This window comes from Anomaloglossus baeobatrachus, chromosome 4 (assembly GCF_048569485.1).
Source record: "Anomaloglossus baeobatrachus isolate aAnoBae1 chromosome 4, aAnoBae1.hap1, whole genome shotgun sequence".
In the NCBI taxonomy this organism is placed as follows: domain Eukaryota; kingdom Metazoa; phylum Chordata; class Amphibia; order Anura; family Aromobatidae; genus Anomaloglossus; species Anomaloglossus baeobatrachus.
In genome coordinates, this window is record NC_134356.1 from 294720305 (window position 1) to 294733665 (window position 13361).

The 13361-nt window shown below is 42.7% G+C and overlaps 1 protein-coding gene across 7 annotated transcripts in view; it reads right to left on the reverse strand.

Annotated features, from left to right (window-relative positions):
- The window catches only part of OSBPL8 (oxysterol binding protein like 8), a 351787-nt gene that overhangs the window by 80045 nt on the left and 258381 nt on the right, over positions 1 to 13361 (reverse strand). For 2 of the 7 annotated variants that reach the window (XM_075344917.1, XM_075344914.1), the window contains exon 2: positions 4244 to 4424. The exons of the other annotated variants lie outside the window; for them this stretch is intronic. In XM_075344917.1, coding sequence (XP_075201032.1) covers positions 4244 to 4382 — 139 coding nt within the window. In that variant the 5' untranslated portion in view covers positions 4383 to 4424. The remainder of the gene's footprint in view (positions 1 to 4243; positions 4425 to 13361) is intronic. 7 annotated transcript variants of the gene reach the window in all.

Genomic DNA, 13361 nt, shown 5'->3' on the forward strand with positions numbered 1-13361 from the left:
TTTTCCCCATTCTATACCCAAAATCCGCACCAAAATCCGCAAGAATAATTGACATGCTGCAGATTTTTCCGGATCAAAATCCGCGGCAAATCCGCCGCGGAAAAATCCGCAGCATGGACACAGCATTTCCAAAATGCCATTGAAATGGCTTGGAAGTGCCGCTGCTGCAGATTTTTGGGAAATCCGCGGTAAATCCGCGGCAAATCCGCGGCAAAATCCGCACAAAATCCGCAACGTGGGCACATAGCCTTAGGCTATGTTCACATACTACTTTAACCTACGATCAGTGGCTTTGTCAAGAACGGGAAAACTGGGCCGGGATTCGGACATTTGCTCTGACAAAGTTACTGTGTGCTCTGTCAGATATCAGTATGGGGCAGGCTCTAAGATACAGTTGGCTGCGTCTTGAAACCCATCTTAAAAAGGCGTATATGGTGTAAACGTATGGCAGACAGAGCAAACAATGATTCTGTCTGCACAATACAGTCAATGGCCTATGAGTACAAATGCCCGAATCCGGTTATCCAGGGCTTCAGATGCAAGTCCTGACGGAGCCTCTGACTGTAAGCTAAAGTGATATGTGAACATAGCCTTAGGGGTGCTTCACACATAGCGAGCTCACTGCCGAGATCGCTGCTGAGTCACGCTTTTTGTGACGCAGCAGTGACCTCATTAGCGATCTCGCTGTGTGTGACACTGAGCAGCGATCTGGCCCCTGCTGCGAGATCGCTGCTCGTTACACACAGCCCTGGTTCGTTTTCTTCAAAGCCGCTCTCCTGCTGTGACACACAGATCGCTGTGTGTGACAGCAAGAGAGCGACAAATGAAGCGAGCAGGGAGCAGGAGCCGGCGTCTGACAGCTGAGGTAAGCTGTATCCAAGATAAACATCGGGTAACCAAGGTGGTTACCCGATATTTACCTTAGTTACCAGCCTCTGCAGCTCTCACGCTGCCTGTGCTGCCGGCTCCGGCTCTCTGCACATGTAGCTGCTGTACACATCGGGTTAATTAACCCGATGTGTACAGCAGCTAGGAGAGCAAGGAGCCAGCGCTAAGCAGTGTGCGCGGCTCCCTGCTCTCTGCACATGTAGCTGCATTACACATCGGGTTAATTAACCCGATGTGTACTGTAGCTAGGAGAGCAAGGAGCCAGCGCTCAGTGTGCGCGGCTCCCTGCTCACACTGGTAACTAATGTAAACATCGGGTAACCATACCCGATGTTTACCTTAGTTACCAGTCTCCGCAGCTTCCAGACAGCGGCTCCGTGCAAGCGCAGCGTCGCTTGCACGTCGCTGGTGGCTGGGGGCTGTTCACTGGTCGCTGGTGAGATCTGCCTGTTTGACAGCTCACCAGCGACCATGTAGCGATGCAGCAGCGATCCTGACCAGGTCAGATCGCTGGTCGGATCGCTGCTGCATCGCTAAGTGTGAAGGTACCCTTAGTGGGAAAATACCTCTACCAAGTTGTTTTGACAAGGAAAAAATTATAATAGCAGATAAAATACATTGTGACGGCTTTTATAATACAGGCAAGGCTTTTAATGTATAGTTCTGCCTAATCCATACATTTCCTTTTGCAGTATATTATAGGGCTTTTTGTTTTTTAAGCACTAACAGAAGATAGACTAGTTAACTTCCTTCACTCTCTGCTGAATGTCACAGTTATTACTTGTGACAATCTAAATATTCACAAGATGAAAAACGTTTACATTTTCAATGCCTAACTATAAATACAATAAATCCTAAAAATGGTTTACAGGGCCGAAGGAAATATAAAGTATATTTCATAGTTAGATTTACCTAAATACCTGCAAGATGTACAGGATCACAGAAGTAGTGTTACATAGCAACAGCGGAGTTATTAAAGGGGTGGTTCACCAATTTTTTTAAATTTTCTCTATGAGTGTAACTTACCATTCTAGGCGTTTTCTTCATTGGCTTCTATTTGCAGTTCTGGCACTGAGCGGCACTATCCTGCACGCTCAGTGCCGGTCACATGACCCCCTGGTGCTGCGGCCGCTGGTATCCTCTTACGTCCCGTCAATTTCCAGCGCTGGTATCCTCTTACGTCCCGTAAATTTCCGGGCTCTCAAACTTGACGCTTACGTCAGAGGATGCTGGTGCCACTCTCAGTGATTGACTGGGCTGTGGGCGGTGACTACCGCACGTCACAGCCCAGCATCGAGGGGAGGATCCGGAGGGCTCCAGTGTGGAGGGGTGAAGACAGAGCGCACGCTTAGGATCCGTCAGCTGTGGGAGGTACGGGGCGCAAGTGTGGAGTACAGGGGGGGTGTTTCTGAGCTGAAATCCCCCTGTCACGCAAGTATGTGATCACACTATCCGCCCGCTGTGCTCAGCTGTCAAGAGAGCGGGCGGTGTCGGCAGTGTGATCATGTGCTCCTACCAGCAGCACAGGTGACCGGACGCTGCATGGGACCAATCTGCTCCACTCTGTCACCTGCACAACAAGTCCCAGAGTGGAGACAGTGACATGTAGCATCCGGTCACCTGCACAACAAGTCCCAGAGTGGAGACAGTGACATGTAGCATCCGGTCACCTGCACAACAAGTCCCAGAGTGGAGACAGTGACATGTAGCATCCGGTCACCTGCACAACAAGTCCCAGAGTGGAGACAGTGACATGCTCTGCTCTGACACATAGTGTGCTGCATGTCACTATCTTGCTCCACAGAAGAAACAAAAAGACCTTCATATTGAATAATTATCGCACCTCTATCTAATTAAATACACTGAGAAAATTTTTCATCTTCTTTTTGTTTTTCTGTTGTCTCTTTTGGTGACCGTTCATATACATGGTTTGTGAAAATATGGACCTAATTATTCATTTGGTTTTGTTCTCCACTATCTTGCTCCAGTCTGTGACTTCTGCTACATAGGACCTACTTTCTCCACTCTCACCTGCACAACAAGTTCCATATATAAGTCCATAATAGATCAGAAAGACCAAATGATAAAAGCTCTATTACCATGATTAGGCAGTGCACACAGGAAGGAGGGGAGGGAACTGTTGTGGTGGAGATCTGAGGGGAGGGAACAGTCAGAATGGGTTGGGAGATAGATTGCTAGTTACTGCAAAGGATTATGGAAGTTGTAGTAACTGAACCCAGGAAGTCAAGAGAGCGATTAACTCCATCAGAGCTGGAGCCAGAAATGAGGATGTGCTGCTAGAGCACAATAAAAGGTAATATTGCTAAAATAACATGACAGATGTGTGGAGAGGCACATATTAGCAAGATTTATGGAAAAAAAAAAAAATCAGTTTTGGTAACTGGACAACTTCTTTAACTAAGAAATGTTACATTACAAACAGACCCATAGGATTATTAAGACAAAAAAGATATCAACTCCTGGAACCCCAATGCTCCTACATATCACTGCCTATGTCTCTCACCTGTTAGCTCACTTCCTCTCCAGCAGGCTCATCATTTGACCGCTGCAGTTAATCAGCACCCAATGATCAGTTGCAGCCTTGAAGTTCAGTCCGACCTGTAAGAAAGTCATCTGTGCAGATGAACAGTGGCTTCGGACAGGCTGAAGCAGTCATGTAATGTCCCCTGCTGGAAGAGGGTTTTTAGGATTGTGGCAAGGAACCCAGGCAGTGGTCCAGAGTCGGTTGCTTGGCAGGGGAGCATATGGTCTTTTTTGTTTTCCTACCCCCTTTGGCCCATTTGTAAATGTAAAAATATCCAGTGGCCAAATATTTTTTTATTTTATTTGGGCAACAAAACGTTTTCACAAAACACTAGTATTTGAGTCAACTTGCATGGTGGAAGTAATCCAGTATCAAGACCTTAAACTGTCCAGTAATGCAGTATGAAGAACGTCAACTATGCTTGGGCCTACACATGGTGTCTATGTTACAGTGACCAAAAAAGGATAATCCATAAATAGTGGTAGATTTTGATCTATTTGACACATTATATGATACTAAAAAGATATTAAAAAATGTAGAACACACATAAAACTGAAGACCTAAGCACAAAGAAACTTTCTTCTGCTCTTCCCAGAATCTGCTCCACAAACATAATATTCCTCTCCTCCAAAAGCAAAGGAATAAAAAAAAGAATAAAAAGTGATAAAAATAAAGGCAAGAGAGGCCATTTCAATATGAGCAAACAGGATAATTATATAGACATGCATGTTTTCTACCTCCTAACTAATTTTCACCTTCATTCAGGTGAAACTGACAAATGCATGGTCAAATGATAGATAATAAACGAACCTGGAAGTGCTGGAGACAGTTCATTGTATCCTCCAAATGATGCATTTCGGACTAGTTTCCGTCCATCAGGCCTTGGCAGATAGGCGCCAGGTGAAACGCCAGCACATGACCTGCGCCTCAGAAGTGCTTCTTCTTTCATGGCTCAAGACTGTGGTCAGGAAAACTTGTTTCAATTTGAAGACTGCTTAGAACAAGAATGACGGAGCTATTGCCTTGATCTAGTTACACAATATGATTGACCACAACAACAAAGCACACCATCCAACAGGGTCACGAAAACCACCACTCCAGCTTCTTACCAGAAACACACAATCACCTACGCCCCGGCCTACCCAGGGATCAAATTCATATTATGTTGAAATTGTTAAAATGTATCTAAAGATTCTCATTTATTCAGCTGACTATAAGTTTTTATTAAAAAAGAAAATATTGCATATTGTGCAAATCTATGGACGTACTGTGATAGCATAGATATAAAATCTGCATTTTATTTGGCCTTAACTTAAATACCTACTTTTAATCCATTATTATCTCTAATGAGGCAAGGGTGCGAAACGAGTGTGCTCAGATACTGTGATTTCACACCATACTGTTAAGCTGGTGTCACACACAGCGACAACGACGTCGCTGCTACGTCACCATTTTCTGTGACGTTGCAGCGACGTCCCGTCACTGTCGCTGTGTGTGACATGCAGCAACGAGCTGGCCCCTGCTGTGAGGTCGCCGGTCGTTGCTGAATGTCCAGCTTCATTTTTTGGTCGTCACTCTCCCGCTGTGACACACACATCGCTGTGTGTGACAGCAAGAGAGCGACGAAATGAAACAAGCAGGGAGCAGGAGCCGGCGTCTGGCAGCTGCGGTAAGCTGTAACCAGCGTAAACATCGGGTAACCAAGGTGGTTACCTGATATTTACCTTCGTTACCAGCCTCCGCTCTTGCTGCCAGCGCCGGCTCCTGCTCTGTGCACATGTGGCTACAGTACACATCGGGTAATTAACCCGATGTATACTGTAGCAAGGAGAGCAAGGAGCCAGCGCTAAGCAGTGTGCGTGGCTCCCTGCTCTCTGCACTGTGACATGTCGCTGCAGTACACATCGGGTTAATTAATCCGATGTGTACTGTACCTAGGAGAGCAAGGAGCCAGCGCTAAGCGCGGCTCCCTGCTCTCTGCACATGTAGCACAGTGACGTTATGATCGCTGCTGCGTCGCTGTGTTTGACAGCTAAGCAGCGATCATAACAGCGACTTACAAGGTCGCTGTTACGTCACCGAAAATGGTGCCGTAACAGCGACGTCGTTGTCGCTGTCGCTTAGTGTGAACCCAGCTTTAGGCTACTTTCACACATCAGTTTTCTGCATTCAGGCACAATCCTTTTTTTTCCTGATACAACGGCTCCGGCAAAAAATGTAAAAACCATATCCACCGGATCCGTTTTTTAATGGATCCGTTATGCCGGATCCGTTAAAAAATGGATCCGGTGGATGCGTTTTGCATCCGTTTTTGCATCCGGTTTGTCCGTTTTTTTAGCTGGATCCGTTTTCTCAAAACATTGGAGCATGCACAGTTTACAAAAACGGATCCGGCAGCCGCATCCGTTTTTTGCCGCCTTGTGCCGGATCCGGTGTCCATAGGCTTTCATTGCAAAACACGCCGTATTGTGCCGGTTCCGGCGCGATGCGTTTTTTTTGCCGGACAAAAAAAACATTACAGGATACGTTGCCTCCGGCCGCCGCTTTAATTAATTTTGTCGCATCCGGAAAAAAACGGATGCAACGCAAAGCCATCAGGCACAATCCGGTAACAATGCAAATCTATGGGGATAAAACGGATGCGGTACCGGATCAGTTTTACCCGTTTTTTTCCGGATTGTGCCTGATGGAAAAAACCTGATGTGTGAAAGTAGCCTTACTCGTTAATATTTTGTCCAGGTTTTTTACATTGACAATGAGTATATAGAGTCATGGCCAAGTGTGTTGGCATTCTTGAAATTGTTCCAGAAAAGGAAGCATTTCTCCAACAAAATCATTGCAATTATACATACTTTGTTATACACATTATTTTATTTGTATATATTGGAACACCAAAATAAAAAAAAAAAAAAAGGAAAATGCAATATAATTTCACACAAAACTCCCAAAATGGGGACAAAATTGTTGGCACCTTTCTAGAATTGTGGGTAAACAACATTGTTTCAAGGATGTGATGCTCATTCAAACTCACTTGTGACAAGTAACAGGTGTGGGCAATATGCAAATCACAACTGAAATCAGATAAAAAGGGGAGAAGTTAACAATCTTTGCGGAGTGAGTCTCTCTGAGTTCCACACTAAGCGTGGAGAAAAGGAAAAGGAGATGAGAACTGTCGGACTTGAGAAATAAAATTGTTGAAAAATATCTACAATCTCAAGGTTGCAAGTTCATCTCAAGACATCTTGATGTTCCTTTGTCCATGGTACGCAACTTAAATCAAGACGTTTACAACCCATGGCACTGTAGCCAATCTCCCTGGTCTTGGACGGCAGAGAAAAACTGATGAAAGGTTGCAAAGCAGGATAGTCCGGATGGTGGATATGCAGCCCCAATCAAGTTCCAAATAAATTCAAGCTGTCCCAAAAGGTCACGGTTCATCAGTGTCAACATTTGAATGAAATGAAACGGTGTGGCTGGAGACCCCAGAGGACCCCACTGCTGACACAGACATAAAGCTAGATAGCAGTTTGCAAAAATGTATATGACAAACACCTTCTGAGAAAGCGTCTTGTGAACAGATGACCAAGATAGGTCTTTCTGGTAAACAACAATCTACTGTTTATCGAAAACAGAATGAGGCATACAAAGAGAAAAACACAGTACCTTGAGTCAAATATTCAATGGAGTTTCAAAGATGTCTTGGGGTCTTTTTGCTGCCTCTAGCACGGAGTGCCCTGAGTGTGTCCAAAGCATTTTGAAATCTGATGATTATCAAAGAATTTTGGGTCACCCAGTGTCAGAAAGCTGGGTTTGCATCCTAAATCATGAGTCTTCCAGCAGGACAATGAACCCAAACATACTTCAAAAAGCACCCAGAAATGGATGGGAACGAAGTTCTGGAGAGTGCTGAAGGGCCCAACAATGAGTCCGGATCTAAATCTCATTGACCACCAGTGGAGAGATTAAAATTGCTGTTGTGAGAAGGCACCCTTCAAATAGGAGATATTTAGACCAGTTTGTAAAAGAAGAGTGGTCCAAAATTCCAATTGAGAGGTGTAAGAAGCTTGTTGATGGTTGTAGGAAGCGATTGGTTTCAGTTATTTAGTCCAAAGGGTCTGCAACCAAACGTTAAGTTAAAGGTTCCAACAATCTTGTCCGGCCCAGCTTTGGAGTTTTGTGTGAAATTGTATCCAATTTGCCTTTTTTTTGTTTATTTTTGTCTTTTTCCAATGCACAGAAAGGAAATAAACATGTATAACAAAACGTGTAACTGCAATAACTTTTGGGGAAAAATACTTCATTTTCTGGAACATTTTCAAGGCTGCCAACACTTTTGTCAATGACTAAGTACATTAATGCTATTGTCTATCATGTCTCTATTTGTACTACATTGTTTTTCCATTTATTACGTTCCTACTGTGAGCTAGTTTTTCAATTGTATGATATTTTTGCTTACTCGATATTCTTTTCACCAATCTACTACTAAATCTTTATTCTGAGGCTTGGGATTAGCTGCTGATACATGCATGACTTGTTATATACTCTTAAGGGTGCTTTACACGCTGCAACATCGCTAGCGATAGCACCCGCCCACGTCGCTGTTTCGTCATGGGGGTGATCGCTGCCATAGCGAACAATATCGCTACGGCAGCGTCACACACACATACCTGCTTAGCGACGTCGCTGGAGACACCGAACAATCTCTCCTTTAAGGGGGTGGTTTGTTCGGCGTCACAGCGGCATCACTAAGCAGCCGCCCAATAGCAGAGGAGGGGCGGAGATGAGCGGCCGGAACATCCTGCCCACCTCCTTCCTTCCTCATTGCCGGTGGATGCAGGTAAGGAGATGTTCGTCGTTCAAGCGGTGTCACACACAGCGATGTGTGATGCCGCAGGAAGGAACGACGAACAACCAGCGGCATGCACCACCAACGATATTATGAAAAGGAGTGACGTGTCAACGATCAACGATTTTTGACGTTTTTGCGATTATTGATCGTCGCTCCTAGCTGTCACACGTTGCGATGTCACTAATGACGACGGATGTGTGTCACAAACACCGTGACCCCGACGATATATCGTTAGCGATGTCGCAGGGTGTAAAGCACCCTTTAGACCATTGTATTTGCTATTATTTTTGTTATTGGTTGTATATTACAGATGTGAGTATCCTGCGCTGTATTAAGTAAATACTAGAAAATATATTCTGGTAACTCATACTGTATATCATTCATATCTCACAAATGGATATGTATATTGGGTAATTTTTCTTTGCATTTGCTAATAGTTGTCCTTTTCATATACCGGGATATACATTACTTGTCTTTGGTCAGTTTGTATTTATTTATGCGTATGTCACATTTCTCCACTTTATAAACCTTTTTTTTACTGGATAGTGATTGCATAGGATGTTTGGGGAGGTCTCATAAGCTACCTAATCTAGTTTTCCTTATTGTTAGGGCCATTGTCCTTGCGAGTAAAAAAAAGGTTCATTTCTGCTTCTATTTTAGGCGTTATTTTTCAATAATGATGTATTCTTACTGTGTTTTATTGATGCTTAGCCAGCAAATTAGTTTCTTTTTTTGCTTAACTGTATTCAATGCAGACTTAAGAAATAAGCTTGGTTTGAGGCCTGTGCATGTTCAATTTTTTTGCAGATCTCCAAAGTGGCAATCCTTACAAGCCCCAATAAAAGGAATCAATTCACTTAAGAGCTTAATTTCTAATAAATTATAATTGCTATGTGGAAATATGGTTTCCAGGTGTCAAAACTACTTGTCATATTTTAAGAAATACAAAAATATGTTCGGATTTGTCTGCACAGCTATTCACAACGTGAACACACTAGTGAGCAATGACTATTCTCCATTCTAGTGGGTTTGTAACTAGCTGGCAGAGATCCCACTCTGTCTTTGTGGAGTATTGTCCCCTGCCATGTACCTGCATAATAACCCAACTGAATCATTTATCATGTATTTAAGGATTGTAACTTGCTCAACAGTCTGGAAACAAAGAGTATGAATAGCTTGGCAGGAGTATTGCTCTGCCACGTCAGGGAACAAACATTGAGTCCCGTCACGGATGACATTTGAATATGCTTTTAATCAGCAAACAATATTTCTTTCCTGCAAAAAAAAAAAAAAAAAAAGGACTAGGGAAAAAAACCTACAAAAAAGAATAATTTAGTAATAATATAAAAATAAGTGTTATTATAAGCCTGAACATCGTAATTTGGCAGCCGATACCGTTATACATTGCAATTAAAGAAAGCAATGCTCTAAAGGGGTCTAGGATGCGGAATTACGGGTTAAGTACATTTTGGTCTAAATGACCTTGCACCGTCATTATGTTGTTTTCACACCAGAAAAATAAAAGCATGATAGACCCATTAAAAAAAAGTCTCTTTCATAATGGATTTGTCATGGTGCCCATCAAAGATATTTATATAAAAATAAGCATTGGTGTGAAGGGAGTCCTCAACTGAAAGGAAAAAAGAAAACGAGTGAAATACATCAACTTCACTTATATTAACTAAGTGCCCCCTGCAACACTGAGGGTACTATATGGAATAATATTAGCTACGTGCCCTCTCTGAAATTGTGAGGGCACTATGTAATAATATTAACTAAGTGCCCCCTGTGACACTATGAGGGTACTATGTAATAATATTAAATAAGAGCCCCCTGCGAAATTGTGAGGGCACTATGCAATAATATTAACTAAGCGTCCTTAACGACACTGAGGGTACCATGGAATAATATTAACTAAGTGCTCCCCTACGACATTGTGAGGGTACTATGGAATAATATTAACTAAGTGCCCCCTGTGACAGTGAGGGTACTATGGAATAATATTAACTAAGAGCCCCCTGCGAAATTGTGGAGGCACTATGCAATAATATTAACTAAGCGCCCCCAACGACACTGAGGGTACTATGGAATAATATTAACTAAGTGCCCCAGCGACACTGTGAGGGTACTATGGAATAATATTAACTAAGTGCCCCAGCGACACTGAGGGTACTATGGAATAATATTAACTAAGTGCCCCAGCGACACTGAGGGTACTATGGAATAATATTAACTAAGTGCCCCAGCGACACTGAGGGTACTATGGAATAATATTAACTAAGTGCCCCAGCGACACTGTGAGGGTACTATGGAATAATATTAACTAAGTGCCACAGCGACACTGTGAGGGTACTATGGAGTACCGTAATATAAACTAAGTGCCCCTGCGACACTGTGAGGGTGCTATGGAATAATATTAACTAAGTGCCCATGCAACACTGTGAGGGTACCATGGAGTAATATAAACTAAGTGCCCCAGCGACACTGTGAGGGTACTATAGAAAAATATTATTAAGTGCCACCTGTGACACTATGAGGATACTGTTCAATAATATTAACGAAGTGATCCCTGCGACATTGCGAGGGTACTATGGAGTAATGTTAAGTTCCCACTGCAACACTATGAGGGTACTGTGGAATAATATTAGCTAATTGGCCCTTGCCACACTATGAGGGTACTATGCAGTAATATTACCTAAATTCCCCCTGAGACACTATGAGGGTACTGTGGAATATTATTAACTAAGTGCCCCCTGTGGCACTGTGAGAGGGTATTGTGGAATACTAGTATGGTAAACTCTGGATTTTCCCTGTATTTCAGCATTGATACCTTGGCAGGATGACAGCATTTTATCTTAGAAGAGAAATCAAAGCTTTCTACAACAATAAGGATGGTGAAGCACAAACGACAATCGTGAGGCAACCGGCAAATTAAATGCAAGTAGTTAACAAGGTGAGAGAAACTTATGAAGAATTTTTCACCACCACACATATACTTGACCAGGATTTCTTTGAAGTTCTACCTACGGTATTTTCTCTTACAGAAAGATGCACAATTCTTCCCAAGAACACATAAAATCAATACTACATCATACCATAAATGAGGCAGGTCGCCCTGGAGAGAAGATGTATTGATTTATGTTCTTTAAAATAGGCTTTGAAGGGAACTAGACTCTTTTAATGTTATCAGCTGGATTCCAACCAACCTCTGAGTGCAAAGCTCAAACAACTGCAAAAAAGAATATTTTTAACACACAGGCAATCTGTAAAAAAGAATAAAAAATAAAGATCTCCGCTCAGCAACACAGAAAACTGCAACCTATTGCCATCATTCTTTAGCAGCTGCCCTTACAAACCAAAGAAGGCATGAATGCCTTATACAAGTGAAGAGCACCATACCGCTATCATCATCAAACAAATCAAGGGGAATTTCTCTTTCCAGGACCATGACCTCCATCTGCATCTGTCTGATTTGACTAGAAATCATTACCTGCAGAACGGATTTGCATGGTTTGGCCGCCTTGCCTGTTTGATTTGTACGGAGAGAGAATATAAATGTGAATCAAAAAGCAACAGGCCAAGGCCAATCTATAGCTAGGAAAGTTGGGGTTCATTCAGATGTCAGTTCTTCATGTACGAGTTTTGTGTATTTCACGCATAGAAGTCATGCACATTATAGGATATAGGACTGTTCACACATCCATGAATTTTTGCGGATTGAGTGGTACTCGCCAAAACATGGAGCAATGTCCAATTCAATCCAAGTTTATAGGATTGTTCAAAAAAAACGGACAGCCTTCAAGATGCTAAGTGTAGAAACTTGGCACTCAAAATCAATGTGAATAGTGCTTTTTATTGTGAAGAACTTGTAGGACCAGCACAAGCACAGACATTTCGGTCAAAAGACCTTCATCAGTGTCCGTGCACAGGGTCATCAGAAGGTATAGTAACGTGGCGAGCGGCGTAGCTGGTTATGACACTGTGTACACTGCTATCATTACCTCAGACAGGAGAGGACACCACGTCATAACCAGCTACGCCGCTCGCCACGTTACTATACTTTCTGAGGACCCTGTGCACGCACACTGATGAAGGTCTTTTGACCGAAACGTCTGTGCTTGTGCTGGTCCTACAATTACAAGTTCTTCACAGTAAAAAACACTATACACATTGAGCTTCAGTACAAAGTTTCTACATCTACTTGAGATGGTTTTGGACCCTACTTGTGCACCACCGAGAAGCGCCGTGTGTATCAACTCACTAAGCATTCAGATGCTGTCTGATATAAACTGACTCCTAAAAGAAGAAGCTTGAGAATCTTCCATCAATTTTTTTTTGCATATGAGAAAAACTGATGACTGAAAGAGGTCTTCTAAGTATTGAACCTTTTGCTCTTTCCAGTAATATTTTAGATGGCTTTTAGAGAGGCGGAAAGGTTAATTCAGAAGTAATTAGTATTTCTTGAGCAATGGTACAATATGTTCTAGCCTCAGAATCCATTGCCATTTAGGAATGGTTTGATGGGTTATTTTCTACACATTTCCAGATGAAGGAAGATGTTGACAGACTCCCCAGAAGTCATTTTTTTCCCCTGTGACTAACCCACAACCCATTCTATCAGATCCCTGCTATCTATAGAGACTCTGGGCAATTGCCCTTTTGTAAAGGGTTTGTAAATTGGAGAATTGTATGTCATTTTGTAGACTTATTACACTCTAATAAAAATCAATACTGACCAAAGATTAACATTCTTACAAGTCTGCATGCCAAAAAGAAAAAAAAAACTGCCTTTCAAGTGGTAACGTCATCAAAGTGACCCTCAATGTCATCTGAAGTTTGACACGAGAAATCTGAAATGAAAATTCCCATCCAAGTCCGACTGCAGAATTAAAAAGGCAACAACATACAAGTGACAACTAAATAGTCTGAAAGAGGTGTCAAAAGCCTAGACATCATCTGATGAATGCTGAAAGGTCCACGCTGTGGGGGAGAAGCGGCAGACAGCTGGGCACATTATGGTGGCTACAATGTACAAATTTCATGGCACGTAGAGCCTCAAACCTAATATACAGGAGAACT